This window comes from Varanus komodoensis, unplaced genomic scaffold (assembly GCF_004798865.1).
Source record: "Varanus komodoensis strain SLA01 unplaced genomic scaffold, ASM479886v1 scaffold11, whole genome shotgun sequence".
Taxonomy (NCBI): Eukaryota; Metazoa; Chordata; class Lepidosauria; order Squamata; family Varanidae; genus Varanus; species Varanus komodoensis.
The window spans coordinates 29,453,216-29,468,631 of NW_025335317.1; the positions used below are offsets into that span (position 1 = coordinate 29,453,216).

The 15,416-nt window shown below is 39.4% G+C and overlaps 1 protein-coding gene across 5 annotated transcripts in view; it reads right to left on the bottom strand.

Moving 5' to 3' along the window:
* Positions 1–15,416, bottom strand: part of INPP5A (inositol polyphosphate-5-phosphatase A) — a 429,997-nt gene that overhangs the window by 173,041 nt on the left and 241,540 nt on the right. For all 5 annotated transcript variants that reach the window (XM_044420719.1, XM_044420716.1, XM_044420718.1 and 2 more), the window contains 2 exons: positions 12,095–12,147; positions 8,884–9,003 (listed from right to left, as the gene is read on the bottom strand). In XM_044420719.1, the coding sequence (XP_044276654.1) occupies positions 8,884–9,003; positions 12,095–12,147 (173 nt within the window). The remainder of the gene's footprint in view (positions 1–8,883; positions 9,004–12,094; positions 12,148–15,416) is intronic.

Consider the following 15,416-nt stretch of genomic DNA (forward strand, 5'->3'; position numbering starts at 1 on the left):
CTTGTATGGATTTAACAGAGTTTTTTCCTGTGTGTGTTATGGCAACACTGTTTGTCCTTTTGAACTATTCCACTTGTTGCTAAATATGGCCTACATAAAATACCTAGGCAGATGGACTAAAAACAATCCTTTCTTAAAGGAAAGAAATTAATTAGCAATACTCTAAGAGTAACCAAAGATAGGGCTAATGTAATTGCTTTCACTGGCATGTTTGAAATGTTGTAATACAGACATTAAAAAGCTTTACTTTATCATAATCTAGAACCTCTTGCTTTTTGATACAATAGCCAAAACCTATTAATAAAACAAAAACATTTCAAAAGGTCAAAGCAGTAAACAACAAGATGAAAGGTGTTGTCAAGAGACTTAGGTAATCATCTTAATACTTAGTGCATTTGCCAGGGCTGTTTAACTGATATGTGAGTACATTTTTAATTTCAACATAGTGCCATATGAACAGAACAACAAAAATCTGTATTTTTTAAATTAATTACCATGTCAGCACATATTAAGTTGGCAAGAAAAGACCACATCAATAATATATATGCAATTCAGGGAAAGGATTACAAGAAGAGCTCTAAAAATCAATTTTTAGAGCTGGAAAAATAGCTGTCTTCAGTCTGAATGGTGTTTCCATTCTATTGACAAATCCATGATCTTATCTGACACTGACATTCACCTAATGCAATGTTAGATATGTATAATGATATAAGTACTTATCAATTCTGCTACAATAAAATACTATTACCATTGTAATGGGTGAGCTGCTAAAAATGTTAACAGAATGCTTGTATTACACAAAGACTTAAAATACAAATGTGTAGTTCATAGGTTTTCAGGAAAGTGTTTCATTATCAAGTAAATCCCATAATTTTGAAGTGTGGGCCCAGTCTAGCAGCAATAATAAAAAATAGACAATAAAAATAACTGGATAAACAAGGTCTGAAAACTTAGGATGTGGTGATCAGTTAACCATTATTCAGAACTCTAAGAATCATGCTTGTAGGATATTAGTTTCAATGTTACACCTCTGGCTCGGTGGACAAATCGAAGTAGACAGGCAATATAAGGATGGTCACACCTTGATTAACTGCCTACCGCCTCACATTTTTAAAAGTTCTTTTCTGCAGGAGTTCACAAAAGCACTGTAAAATACAACAGCTATAGCCTTTTCCACCCTAAATACATACTGTGTAGATATACTAAGGCCTTGCATGCCTTCAGATGGTGTGTAAAAGTAAAAGTAAAAGGTAAAAGTTTCCCCTTGACATTAAGTTCAGCCATGCCTGACTCTAGGGAGCGGTGCTCATCTCCATTTCCTAGCCGAGGGAACCAGCGTTTGTCCACAGACAGTCTCCGTGGTCATGTGGCCGGCATGACTAAACACCGAAGTGCACGGAACCCTGTTACCTGCCCACCAAAGTGGTACCTTTTTATCTACTTGCATTTGCATGCTTTTGAACTGCAAGGTTGGCAGGAGCTGGGGCGGAGCAACGGGAACTCACTCCGTTGTGCAGATTCGAACCGGCGACCTTTCGATCAACCAGCCCAGTGTCAGAATCCCGGAATCTCAATTTGAGAAGAGGGAATAAAACTCGGGTTTGTGGGAAAGACCAAGCGTCCAGACCATCTGAGGCTTTATTGTTTTACCCCCAAGGCTCCCGCGGTACACTCACGATAATGCATGCATTACCAGGCAGGCAGAGATGAACTCTGCTGCAAAGCTTCAATACCATTACAGGGCATTTATAGGTACACAGGTACAGGGCAATTGATGACAGAATGCAGAGATTACAATAAGATTCTGAGGTCATCACATAGAGAACAGATAAAGAAATCTCAGTCAATCACACTGTAACAATGAGATTAAAATATTTCTAACTGCCTGTATTGACACTTTAGTTGAATAATTTGAACCCATCTCCAGGTCTGCTCAGACATGTAAATTCAAGCTACTAGAAACTATTCATGATAAGCTCAGACCCTTATCTCAACTCTAAACATTCTGTATGATCAGGGCACATGAAGCCTTCTGGGCTATCAAAAGATTATTGTAAACTGAATTCCAACAATGACTATTTACAATGTATATTTGGACTGAATGGCCTGTCTACTGTAGCTTACACCTAAAGGCAAGAGAAAGGAGTGGGAAAATGCCATTTTAAACAGTGACAGCTTGGTTTTGAGAAGGAAGACAGGATTTGATCCCACAATGCAAAGGCACACAGGAGTAATGCTTTTCAGACAGGATTTATCCAAATTTTCCCAACACCAGCAGCACAGCAGTTTAAACCACTGCACCACCTGCAAGACCACGCATGGCTTCAGATGGTGCGTACAGACTGATAAAACCCACATTTGTGACCAGCTCCAGAAGTCTGTAAATGTGAACTGGCCAGATAAATATTACATTTCCTGCTACTGGTGAGTGTGGTGGTGGTGGTTGTGGGAAAATCATGGAAGGAAATGTGTTGAAATTCTTAATGAGATCAGATAGGTCGCTGCAGATCTCCAAGGGTTTACTGCTACAGATCTTTCCCAATCCAGGCTTCCAAGGTTCCAACTGAGCCACCCTCCTTTCTCTCCAACCACTAATTGTTTGGCAATTTCCTGATTTATGCACTGTCTCGGCAAATGGTTGAGATACTTCTTCTAAGGCTTTGTTACTGGCAGCAAGAGCTTTAAGCTGAAATAGGCTGGCATTTTTGGCATTTTGGTAGCAACACTCAGGACTACTTACCACTGAACTTAGTTCCTGAAAAAATCTCTAAAACTTGGGCCGAAAGAGATTCAGTAACCTTGGTGGAGAAAATTATTCAAAACTACTTTGTTTCAGCTACATGTGCTATAGAAATGTAAATAATGATAATGGTGATGATAGTAATAGGAAAATTTCCCTGGGCAGGAAGTTCCAGTCCTCCAAAAAGCAAAAAAAAAAAAAAAAAAAAAAAAAAACACCCCACCAGAAAACATGCACTGTGGCCCTAAGAACTGGTGCAAACAGAAGGGAAGTTACTCCTCAGTCCAGTGTAGTATATATTAGATGTAAATCCATGCATGCTTCTTATCAGTGCTGAGATCCAGCAGCCATCTAGCCAGAAGCATCTCTGGATACAAAACTGTGTTCCAGCAAAAGCATGTTCTACGCACACTTAAGGTTTTGAGCAACAATGGACTGTTACAATTCTGCTTTGGCTGCTGGTACTGTGTCTTGGGCTCATGTACTCCCTCAGCCTTCTTCCCCTCATGTGCTCTCATTTTGTCACATGACAACACTTGTACTTACCCAAATTGTGTAACACTAGATATCACCCCTGGTTCTTCAAATTGTGAGCTAGGGTTCTAATTCTCTGTGCACTGGATTACGTAACATTCATTACTTCTGACCAGTGGTGACAGACATCTATGAAGCCAAAATGGCAAAAATTCCTTGGCACTGACAACACTGAAAGTTATCAGATAAGACAGCAGTCTTACATATTGAGGGCTATGATACAAATATATTTGATCATGTATTTCTCCTGTAAATGTAAGGGAGCAGAAGAAAGGAAAAGAGGAGAAATGTTAATGAGATGGGACCCATGAATTCAATCTAAATTTGTCATCTTATTCAATGTGATGAAACAAATACATTTCCTAAACTTCAAGAGATCTGTTGACTTAGTCTCCTAGTTTAGAAGTAAAACTGCAGCTTGCTATATTTTAAAATTTTTGCCAAGAGACTGATAGAATATCAATGCTATTTTTAAAAGATTAATATAGATATCAAGAATAAAGCCATGTTTACAAACACCCAAGTCCTCCAGTTTCTGGAATGACCCAGATCTTTGACACAAGGTTTGCCACTGCCTAGAAACCAAGTGGCTTTTTTTCAGTTCATTCAGCTGCAAGTTCTGGGAAAAGCCCAAAGAGAAACATTTAGATTGGAGGAGTCTTTGAGAAGATGTGACAGTTGACTGATGAGCATCCATAAAATGACAAAGCATTGCTGTGTGGAGCCTGTGCATCACATTGCCTCACCCTGGGAAAACTAATTGCTTTGAATTGTTCATAGTAACATTATTTTTCTGGCAATCATTTCTTTTGAATACTCAAAATGAGCATGAAACAGCTCCTTTGACTGGACATAAAAGTTAAATGTCCCAATGTTGATCAAATTAACTTCAGCTATGTGACAATGGACTATATTTGTGAGAAAATAATGAAGGTCACAAAGGGGGGCTTTATGCCAAGATTTCACAGTTGTAATGTAAAAAAATGTTTCTGTTCAACTAGGCCAAGTTATGCTTCAAAGAGAAAAAAGAAGGGCACCATCACGTTTGGAAGGAGGAACAGCCCCTCCCCCTGACATGGTTTAGATAAGTTTAGGACTGATTTGGACTAATGTCTTATTATCCTGCTTGCCTCTATGATTTTAGCCAAATGTTCACAAAAGTACTGAATCCTTCAATTCCTGGTAAAAAAAGGCTCAGTTGATTTTCTTCCATTTCCCCAACACTGACCTGTTTCAAAGTAATGGAAAAGGTTGAAAGCATAAAACAATGCTAAGACCACAGACTTCTGGAAGAGTAAGTCACATATTTCCAAATCTCATAAATTGTATTAACTAAAAAAGTTTACATATTACATTAAAATAGCATACATATGGGATCTAATGCAAATAGTTTATACAAGAAACTTCTGCTGGGCTTCAATTCTTACAATTTTTAAAAATTTCCTTTGATTGGGGAAAGTTTTCTTTAAAAATCACCTTATAGAAAATGCTATACATGTGTCCGATAGTAGTACTGATTAGTTAACATGACAATTCGATAAAAACTTTTAACAATAATTAGAGTATGCTATATACTTGTTTCATTTTCCCCTTTGGAAATTTTTATTTGTTCAGTATTGTCCTAGTCCTTTATATTATCAACATTTTAACATTAAAAACCCACCTCACAAATACTAGTTTCCTTGCAACACCTTGGATTCTATGCAATGTGTGAATTATTATCTAAGTTCAACTCTTTTTATCATACTTAAATCCATCCTTTCAAAAAAGTCAATTTGCATTCATTCCTTTTTGTAAATAATTAAGATAGAATGCAGTGTACCATGGTCACTTCAATCTTGCATAAATAGTTATAATAAACTGGTGTTCACACTGGCCAAGATGCATCTAGTAGACAGGACTGTTTCACTTACTCCCACAGCGACTTAAATCAACTGTGAAAAGATGTTTCAGTTTCATTCAGTAAGGGTTTAGCTCATTAAACTCTTTTCCTTCTCAGTATTGTTCCTGGAGCTTCAACTGCATTGCTGTTAAATGCTCTTTAACAGTTTAAAGGCTTTAGAGGAAAAGACTTATCTCTCTCTGGTTTTAACAGCACTAAAACTGCATTATTAGGGCATGCAGATAAGGGGATTTAAAGGCAGGGCTTGAAACCTCTCTCTGGCACCATATCACTTCTGCAGCTCAGCTGGAAATGTAGAACTATGGAGCTTTAAAGGGAGATTAAAAAGCCAAGAATAGAAGTACTTTCTTTCCTATAGATGCTCTCACTTTCCCCTTTCCTACTGTCTGAAGGAGTGATGGCAGACAATGGTCCAAGATGGTTCCCAAAACCTCGTGAATGGGGGCACTGTTGGTGGTAGCATTCATTCAAAGTGAGCTTCAGTGTATTGTCCTCCCCAATCAGCAGATCAGAATAGAGTTTGCTGGTGGCTGCCAAAAGGTTAGCAGTGCTGATGAAAGGGGTTTCCCATTATTCACTGCTCTTACAGAACTACCCTTTTGTGCTTGGGCAGCCCATCATTTAACTATGGAGGTCCGGATCTGTGGCTGGCTGCTTTCTCAAAATGAGCAATCTATGTGAATGCAAGCCCCACAGTGGTAGCACCACCTAAAATTGAGGGTTTTCTTTTCTAAAAGGCAAGAGAGCTGGGCTTGATTTTGGCACTGTCACATTGCAATGATATACCACCATGACATCCTTGACCTACAATTAACACTACTGCAACCAGACAATCTTCTAATTCTTGTCAAGGCATTTGTGGAGAGGTCCACAAGTCCCCAACAAGTCTAAGGAACACACAGAGAAAATCATTAATAATAAACAAGAGGTTCCTTAGACCATCACAATAAAAGTAAAAGCAATGGAAGTAAACCACAGATTCCCTTGAAGAATATTACCAATGCACAGAAAGTAGTCTCGGCTGAGACTACAGAAAGCAGCCTATTAACATGATATTCATTAGAGCAAATTGGACAGAGGCTCAATCACGGTCCACTAGCAGATCACTGGTCAATTTCCACTTGGCCACCTAGTGCCTGCTGGTTGCTAGGATTCTTGCAAAGAATGCTGGCCCAGGTGGACCATAATCTTATCCAGCAAAGCACGTCTTATGTTCTTAAGCAAGAGTGCACCCTCCTGATCACTTAACATGGATTAGTTATTTATTTTATTATTTAAAACATTTCTATGCCGCCCCATCGCAACAAAGCCTCGGGGCGGCTCACAACACATAAATACTAAAATTATACAATAAATAATACAATAAATAACACTCCCCCCCCAGTGCATTCTTGGCTTAAACAAAAAACCTAGTTAATAAATAATTAACAGTTAAAATAAGTTTTAAATAAAAAGGTCTTAGCCTGGCGCCGAAAAACAAATAACGACGGCGCCAGGCGGACCTCTCTGGGGAGCGCATTCCATAAATGGGGCGCCACCGTAGAGAAAGCCCTCCTCTGGGTGCTCACCCTCCTAATCTCATTCACAGAGGGTTCCCGGAGGAGGGCATCTGCTGCTGACCTCAAGGGGTGGGAGGGAATATATGGGCGCAAGCGTTCCTTTAGATAACCAGGTCCCAAGCCGTTTAGGGCTTTATAGGTCATAACCAACACCTTGAATTGGGCCCGGACTTCAATCGGGAGCCAGTGGAGCTGATGGAGAACTGGGGTTATATGAGAACAACGCCCAGTCTCCGTCAGCAACCTGGCAGCTCTATTCTGCACCAACTGAAGTATCCAGACCGTCTTCAAGGGTAGCCCCAAGTAGAGCATGTTACAGAAATCTAATTGGGAAGTTACCAGCGCGTGTGTCACTGTTGCCAGGCAGTCATGCTCTAGGAAGGGATGCAGCTGATGTATCAGCCGAAGCTGAAGGAAAGCGCTCCTCGCCACCGCCGTCACCTGAACTTCCAAAGACAGCTCAGGGTCGAGGAGCACTCCTAAGCTGTGAACCCTGACCCTCAGAGGGAGTGCAACCCCATTTAGGACAAGGCCCAAGTCCCCCATCCCGAGGTCTGATCTGCCCACCAACAGGACCTCCCTCTTGTCTGGATTGAGCTTCAGTTTACTGGCCCTCATCCAGCCCATTACCTCAGCCAGGCACCAGTTCAGCACAGCCACTGCCTCACCTGGGTTGGTGGAAAACGAGAGGTAGACTGGGTATCATCAGTGTACTGATGATTCCACAGCCCACACCTCCTGATGACCTCTCCCAGCAGTTTCATGTAGATGTTAAAAAGCAAAGGGGACAAAATGGACCCCTGTGGAACTCCACGGCATAACTGCCATGGCACAGAGCCATAGTCCCCCAGCACCACCTTCTGAAATCGGCCACTGAGATAGGTTATGCCTGAATAGCTGAGATATCCTGAGTATGTCTGCACTGTAAATTTTACAAATATTGGTAAGTCACAGGGTCTGGTGGCCCTGATTCAAGAAGGGATTGAAAAAGCACCTTATTGAATATTGGTTCAGTAAAGCCAGAATTGAGATTAAGAGTCCACTAGAAATAGCCAACTGAACAGTCAAAGTGCAGAACAGTTGAATCACACCAACTCAGACAATACATCTGAGTCTTCTACTACAAGGAACCCTATACTTTCTGGACTTGCAGGCCCTTTTCACAATTTGAGAAATTGCTGTGGGTGCCCTCACAAAATTCCTACTCAGTAGATTTTGGCTTTGGTATCTGGCCATCACATGCATGAATCTTAGCCTGCATCTTATTCATCAAAAAATTTCTTGTACATTGGATATCCCTGAATCTCTGTATTAATAATTGACCTGCTTTGCAGAAATTAACAAATGGAAGTAGAAATGGATTATCAATGAACTTTAAAGAGTTAAAAGGTAGGGTTTTTTTTTTTTCCAAAACTGAAGGATAAACACCCACCTCCTATAACACAATGGATTGAGAACCTTACAATGCTGCTGATGCATTTGTATAAAGTTGTAGGCATTTCCTATAAAATCATGTGTGTGTATAAAGCTCCTAGAATATTTTTTTACTCCAATAACATCTTTTTCAGAGATTTGCCAGCACATTCAGACCCTTTCAATGCTGCCTTAGGGTGCTCCTGGGTGCTGTGTTGGGAACAACAGCTCTATTAGATAACTTATGAACACGAGCAGGCCAAACCAGAAGCTAAAATCTATATTTGTTCTCTGAGCAACCAAGACTGTTGTGAAATAGGTGTCTCTTAAGTAGTGAAAGATGTACCTTGTTTCCTTAGTGGTGAAAAATGCATTTTGTATTCAAGTTACTTGTCCTTTGCCATCCTGCCATTTTGTGCTGGTGCTCAGAATATTTCCCAAACTGCCATGAGTAGGTTGCAGGTACAATACAAATATGCTATTTGGGTCTAGAAACAGAGTGTTGAACATGTTTATTGACCTTCAGGCAACAGTGGAAGGCCCATCTGATTTGTTCATTCATGCATATGGCAGGATTTCTAAAATTTCTGAACTTGGCAATTCTAAGCTTACCTTTCATTTTTTAAAAAAATGTGCTAGTTGTAGTTGGATTACATTTAAAAAGTTACAAGAATAATCTTTTCATATTCAGAAGACAATGAAAAATGTAGGGCAAAAAAGAGTCTACTACCTACCTGTCAAGTACATAACCAAGGGCCTTATTCCTTATTCCTGAGTAAACCGATGGGCTTGTTTCCCAAGCGACTAAATTGGAAGCATCATGGAAAAGATGAATGTTTACCAAGTCAAAGGCACTGTGACAAAAGGAAGAAAAGGAAGACTCAGAGTAAAACTAAGGACAAATAGCAAGAAGGAATGCAAATAATAATCTGAGCCTCTCTAGATTTTGATACTTTATGTTTAAGACTCCCTTTAAGTGTTTATGCTCAAAATTCTGTACACTCATTCTAACACCAAACATTTTCAAATATTAAAATACATTTGGAAATAAATCCTAACATTATTTATGAACTTATAATGGAAAGAATATCAGTAGAGATGGAATAGGTGTGAGTCAATGTTTCCTTTCCTATGTGGGAATAAGATAGGATTCCATTTTTATTTAAAAGTTGCCTCTCAAGTTACATTTGAAAAACACAGGGGAATCCTTATGAGAGTGACAGCTCTGAAGTATTTGAAATATATCACACACTAGAAGAATGACAAAATCACAAATGTTTTCAACAACTTTAAACTACAAATATCTTCTCTCTAATATAATCAAATATAATATACTTCAAATACTGATTTCAGCTTCATTTCAAGCTCACTTAGTGAACAAATGCTCCCAACACTTGTGGGAAGAAGCAGAGATAATATACAATTCATATCTAATTTCTCTTATTTTTTCTATAGGTTTTTGGATTCTAGCTCCTTTGAAACAGCTTGTGAAAATACTAGTACTTAAAATTAAGTGTGATTAGTGAGATAATTTAATCAAGACTAATTTATTAGTAATAATTATTTTCAAATATTAAAAAGAAAACAAAACAGAACTGAACTGAACAGAACTGAATTCAAATGAATAAACGAGAAAGCAGCCCTAAAAGTTCCTGCTGAATGATCTTTGGAAGAGGAACAGGAAGAGTGCAACCTTTTTACTTTTCAGTGTTTTTGTGCATTGATCCTTTTGAGCAACTGGACTGTACCCATTAGTTGGGGCTTTATTTCACAGTTGCTTAGCCTTTTTGTCACTATATTATTTAATACTGATATAAAGCCACTGGGACTGGGCATTAGAAAATCTGGATTAGGTTTCTCAAATATTAAATTATATTATGAAGTGAATCAATTAAGATTTATACCAAATATATTGAAGCCTTATAAAATAATATGGGCAGAGAAAGAACCACAGCAAATCTTTTAAATCTTTTTCTTAAACAGGATGATAAGAAGTGTGTAAAAAAGATAGAAAATCACCTTTAAAAAAATATGGTGTGAGTTTGGGAGACGTCCAGGGAAGAATTTATGCTGACAATTTCACCAATAATTCCAGTAACAGAAATTAGAGGATTCCCAAAAAAAGTGAGAGACAGCTTGAGAAAAGTATTTAAAACCCCCCAAATATTTAGGGTAAAAGACTGGATGGAGAAAATGGATAATAAGGAAAGGGTAATAGCATTATTTGGGAAAGAAAAATTAACCTGGTTTAATGTTATGCAACTGGAACAATGAACTATAGAATGGTTGAAGAAAAACAGTAAGTGGATAGACCTTATGAAATTTGAGCAGACTGTGATGTACAGGGAGACACAAGGTAGTATGCAAACAAGGAGGATTATAAGTGGTATATACATATGATTTTATTAGACAGGGAGGATATATATGCTCTTTAAAATCTCATGGGAAATGAATTTAGGGAAGGATATAGAGAAGGTGGAAAGGGGAAAATATGGGATAAGAGAATATTAAAATATGTCAATTAGAATTAAGGAAATTTTTTATGAATTCATATGGAAATTTTATCTGGACTACGAAGGAAAGCTAAGATATCTAGCTAAGTGTATCCTCCTGTACATACCATATTGAGCAACAATATGTTGTTGAGTGTTAGACTGGATAGACTGGACATGCACATGGTAGGCCTGTCATGAGTGGAATTGGCTGGAGGAGGGGTCAGACTAGATGGCTCAGGAGGCCTTTTCTGACTCACCTTGATTCTATGTTTCTATGTTTGTCAGGTAACTGTATGTAAGAATGTCCTCTTGGTTTTGGCACCCATTCTCTAGAATGCTTTCCCACATGTGTTCCAAAGGGTGGAAACTGTGGATAGCATCAGACAATTCTTGAAGATGTATCAGTTTACACAGATAGTTCCTGACTTGTAATGGCAATGCTCTGTTTTAGCATATTTTGATGTATTTATTATTTTACACAGTTTGTATATTAGATTTTATATAGCATGTCACACATTTTATGTATGTTACTTAGACATCTTAGGATGTCAAATGGTATACAAATAGTTTAAACATATAAAGTTGCACATAAAGGGAAACTTTTTTAGACTGACCCATTTAGATGCACTAAACTTTGGCTAGTTTACCAAAACCACCATTTGTATGTATATCCAAATCTAATCTGACAAACTGAATATAGCTTGTTTGTGGCTTTCAACTATGACTTAGAACTACATTTTGAAGCTTGTTTGTGAAACAGTTTGTACTAAATGTGGTTTGCTATTAGAAGTGCCAGCTAAATATTTGTATGAATATGCTATTAAAACGCAGAAAATGAAACTGTACGTCTGTAAGTGATGTACTGGAGTGTTGGACTGAATCTGAGCGTTCTAATCTCCACTTGGCCATGAAGCTAAGACTGGATGAGTTACTATCCGTCTAACCTTCTTCACATGGTTGTTGTGGAGACCAAACAGAAGAAATGGAGGGCCATTCAACCAGCCTTGTGTTCTTTGCAAAAAGAGGCAGAATATGAACATAATACAAAATTAATAATAAATAAATTGCAGAAGTTGTTATCCATTGATTTTATCACATACTGGAAAGAAAGCTTTTCTTTTCTATGCAAAAGTTGGTGCAAAAACAAATGTAATACACAGATGATTGTTTCTTTCAGCCAAAAAACATTTTAACAATTCTGCTGGAAGCTGTACATCATATATTTAATCATGTGATTTTCAGAATCAAATTCCTTGTTCATGCATAAATTCAAAATGCATAAACTTCCTTTTGCAAGTGACATGAAGTTAGGCTAAAAAGTTGCATGAGTTATTCCTGCTGTGACAACTAAGCACCATGCAAACTGCTGGTTTACAATTTCTTCACAATAGTGCACCTGTGTACAACATAACATTGTTATATACATAACTTCTCCTTTCATATTACGTACCAGTCAGTAATACACCACCTTGTTCGTATGAATCCTTTTCTGGACCATTTACACTGGAAAAGTAAAATAAAGTATAATATAAGCACATAAAAATACAAAAAACAGAAGGAGATGAACCTGCTAATAAGTTATATAAAATTATCCTTAAACACTTCAAATGAGAATGCACCAAGACAAGCATTCAAAGTGCATGACACAGGCAGGCTGCTTACCTGCAACTGTTGTTCTTCGAGTGGTCATCTGTGCATTACACATATGGGTTCTGCGCCTGCGCAGTGCCTCAGTTGGAAAGATTCCTCTAGCTAGGCATAGAATTTTCTGGTGGAAGCCCTACCTCTTTTCTGTTACTTGAGTAGCTGGGTTCCCGCCATTTTCTCAATTCAACTGGAGACTGTTGTTTGCCCTATGTGTATGTCTGTAAATGTCCTATCATTATATTCATACACATCCACTGACACCAATGTGGGGCTGGTGGGTGAGTTGTGTGAATGCACAGATGACCACTCGAAGAGCGACAGTTACAGGTAAGCAACCTGCCTTTCTTCATTGTGGTGTCTGTGCATCACACATATGGGTGACTTGCAAGCTTACTATAAAGGAGGTGGGAGGTGTTGTACATAAAAATAGGTAACAGCATATCCCAGCCTAGGGAGCAGCCCTGTCTGGCTCTAATATGGAGCCAAAAGTGGTGGAAGAAGGTGGATGTTGTCGCACACACATCTGGTCTGGACAACACATGGAATGGTGGTCTCTCTTGGAGTGCCACAGACGCCAATATCACCCCAATGTAATGTACTTTTAGAGTGTCTGGTAGCCTCAGTTGATAACGGGTATGCTAATTTAATTGTCTGTATGACACCATTGGGTATGGACTGAATCATTATTGAAGTGGTTCATATATTTGGTGAACAAAGGCTTTGATTGCAAACAACTGGATTCAGGAACAATAAAATGCTAGGGTGTGGGAAATGTCAAGTGAATGTACTGGCATTTAATGTCAATAGACAGTAATAGGTATAGTTCCAAGATCACTGTAGGTGTAGTTCCTATAGTTCTATACCTTCCAAGATCACTGGCATAGTAGGAGGGAGAGAATTAGGGAGAATGGACAGACAGGTATGGAGTATCACTTCCTCCTTGAGGTAAGTGAGGTTGGAGGATCATTCTGTAGTGGGCAGAGAATTTGTGCTCTATGAACTGACTTTGAATGGTGACTCATTAGTGGATGTAACACCATGGAGAGGTTCGTACAGGGGACAGTGGAATGGACAGGAAGATCCAGACTCTGAAACCTCTCAAGAGGGCCATAAAGGAAGGGTAAGTAATCCAACTAGCCCTCATAAGACCTCGCAAGTAGGAGATTTTGGATAGAAGTATTTTGATGGAGAGTGAAGATTGGAGTATTTTAATAGAAGTTGGTGTAAGACCTCTTGGCACAGGGTATGGGTACTCCTGTATATTTAGTAAGGCTGACACAGCAGAGTAGAAGAAAAGGTCTGTCGCGTAATCTCCAGGTTCCCTGATAAGAGAAAGCATCTGGTATTTTGATGTGATGCTGCCTGTAGGACATCTTGGGTTTGTGGGCCCAAGTCAATGGCTGTAGCAGTCAAGTAATTAGGAGGACTGCAAGGAAGTTATTAGTGGAGAACCACACTGGGGTTGCACTTACATTGGAGCTTGGATAGGAGAAGGAGCTTATAGTTGGAGGGGGGCAGGGTAGTAGTTGAGGCCATTAAATAAGGGGTCTGTCACACTGTAAAGCAAAGCCTATGACCATTGGGACATGTTATTGTTTCCTGTGTGGTTAGATTGGAGGGTTGCCTGAGGCACCATGCTTTTCTCATGGTAGCTCATGTATAGCCAGTCTACATGTTTGTTATTGTCTTCAAGATAAGAAGAAGTGTAGAGAAGCAAAGGGGACAGTTCCCATCCATGGTATGCAGGATGCATATAGCCTGGTAATCTTGTGGCCTCCAGCTTTGGATGGTGGCCACTGTGTGGAGGATTCTCTTTCAAAGTGAAGAGGTCTACTCATGGGGTATCATGTAGTGAAGATGTCATTCTGGGTGTTTGTGCTGAGTGACTTGGAATGGGTTACAGTTGAGTGTGTTGGCAGTAATACTTGGGCCTACAGCCGTACTGGTTTAGGAGTGTCCAATCTTCTTTGAGGTGACGTCTCATAATGGTCTACAGCCATTCTGCTCTAAAGACAGTCGAGCTCGTTTAAGGTGATGTCACCAATGTACCAGTCCTATATACGTAGGGTCAACTGAATCAGTACAATAGATCCTGTTTCACCCTGTTTGTTGATATAGAAATAAAGGGCTGGTATTGCCCAAGGATATTTGGGTGTCTTTGCAGACCAGCACATCCTGGAGAATGAGGAGTATCTTGTACACAGTCAGTGAAATGTATGCCCCAACTGGCGAGAGCTGCATCAGTGGTTAGTGAGCCTGTCAGTTCCAGAAGTAGGAATGAAGTCTCTGCAATAGATCCTGTGCAGAATTAGAGTGTTTCTTGGCAAGTCAAGCCTGAGTCGAGATGCTTTTGTAAAACATAATATTCATAGTGGGTGCATTCATAGCCTGACATAATGCATCATGGCAACAGTCGATGTCATGTGCCCTAGTAACTGCTGAATTCTTCCAGTGGGGCCCTTGAATTGGTAGGAAGGTTGGAGGCTGTAGACTTGAGCTTCTCCACCCAGTCTTGAGATAGGCACAGAGCCGGCATGGAATGGAGAACCTCCCCAGGGTTTGGCATGGTCTGTGAAGGGATAAAATGTTCTCTCTCTTGGCAATGTATGGACCCAAGCAGTAAGAGTCATGCAGGTAATCTTGAATGATCATAGTAAGTCCTATTACATGTCCACTACTAGCAACCATTCATTGAAGCAGGGGTAAATGTGGATCCCTTGCAGTCACCAAAGTGTACATGCCAAAGCCATGCATTTGGTAAATATTATCTGTACCATGGAGAGCCTGAATGGTAGCACCTTGAATTTGAGGGTGTCAGTACTGATCTGGAACTGCGGAATGGATGCGGACATGAACGTATGTATTATTTAATCAAAGAGTGTGAACTAACCTCCATTTCTTAACAGCGACATAATGCCTTGCATGGAATTACCATTCAGAACTTTTTGAATGGGATAAAATGATTTACTTCTTTGCTGACCTCACTCTTTCTGAAATGGTAAAGTAGTGCGAATAGACACTGTATAACCTCGGACTGGTCTATCGCACTTTTTGGTAGTAATTTAGGAACTCTCTCTGGTAGGCTCGGAGGGGGAAGGTGCAGGGAAGTTTTATTTTGCATTCAT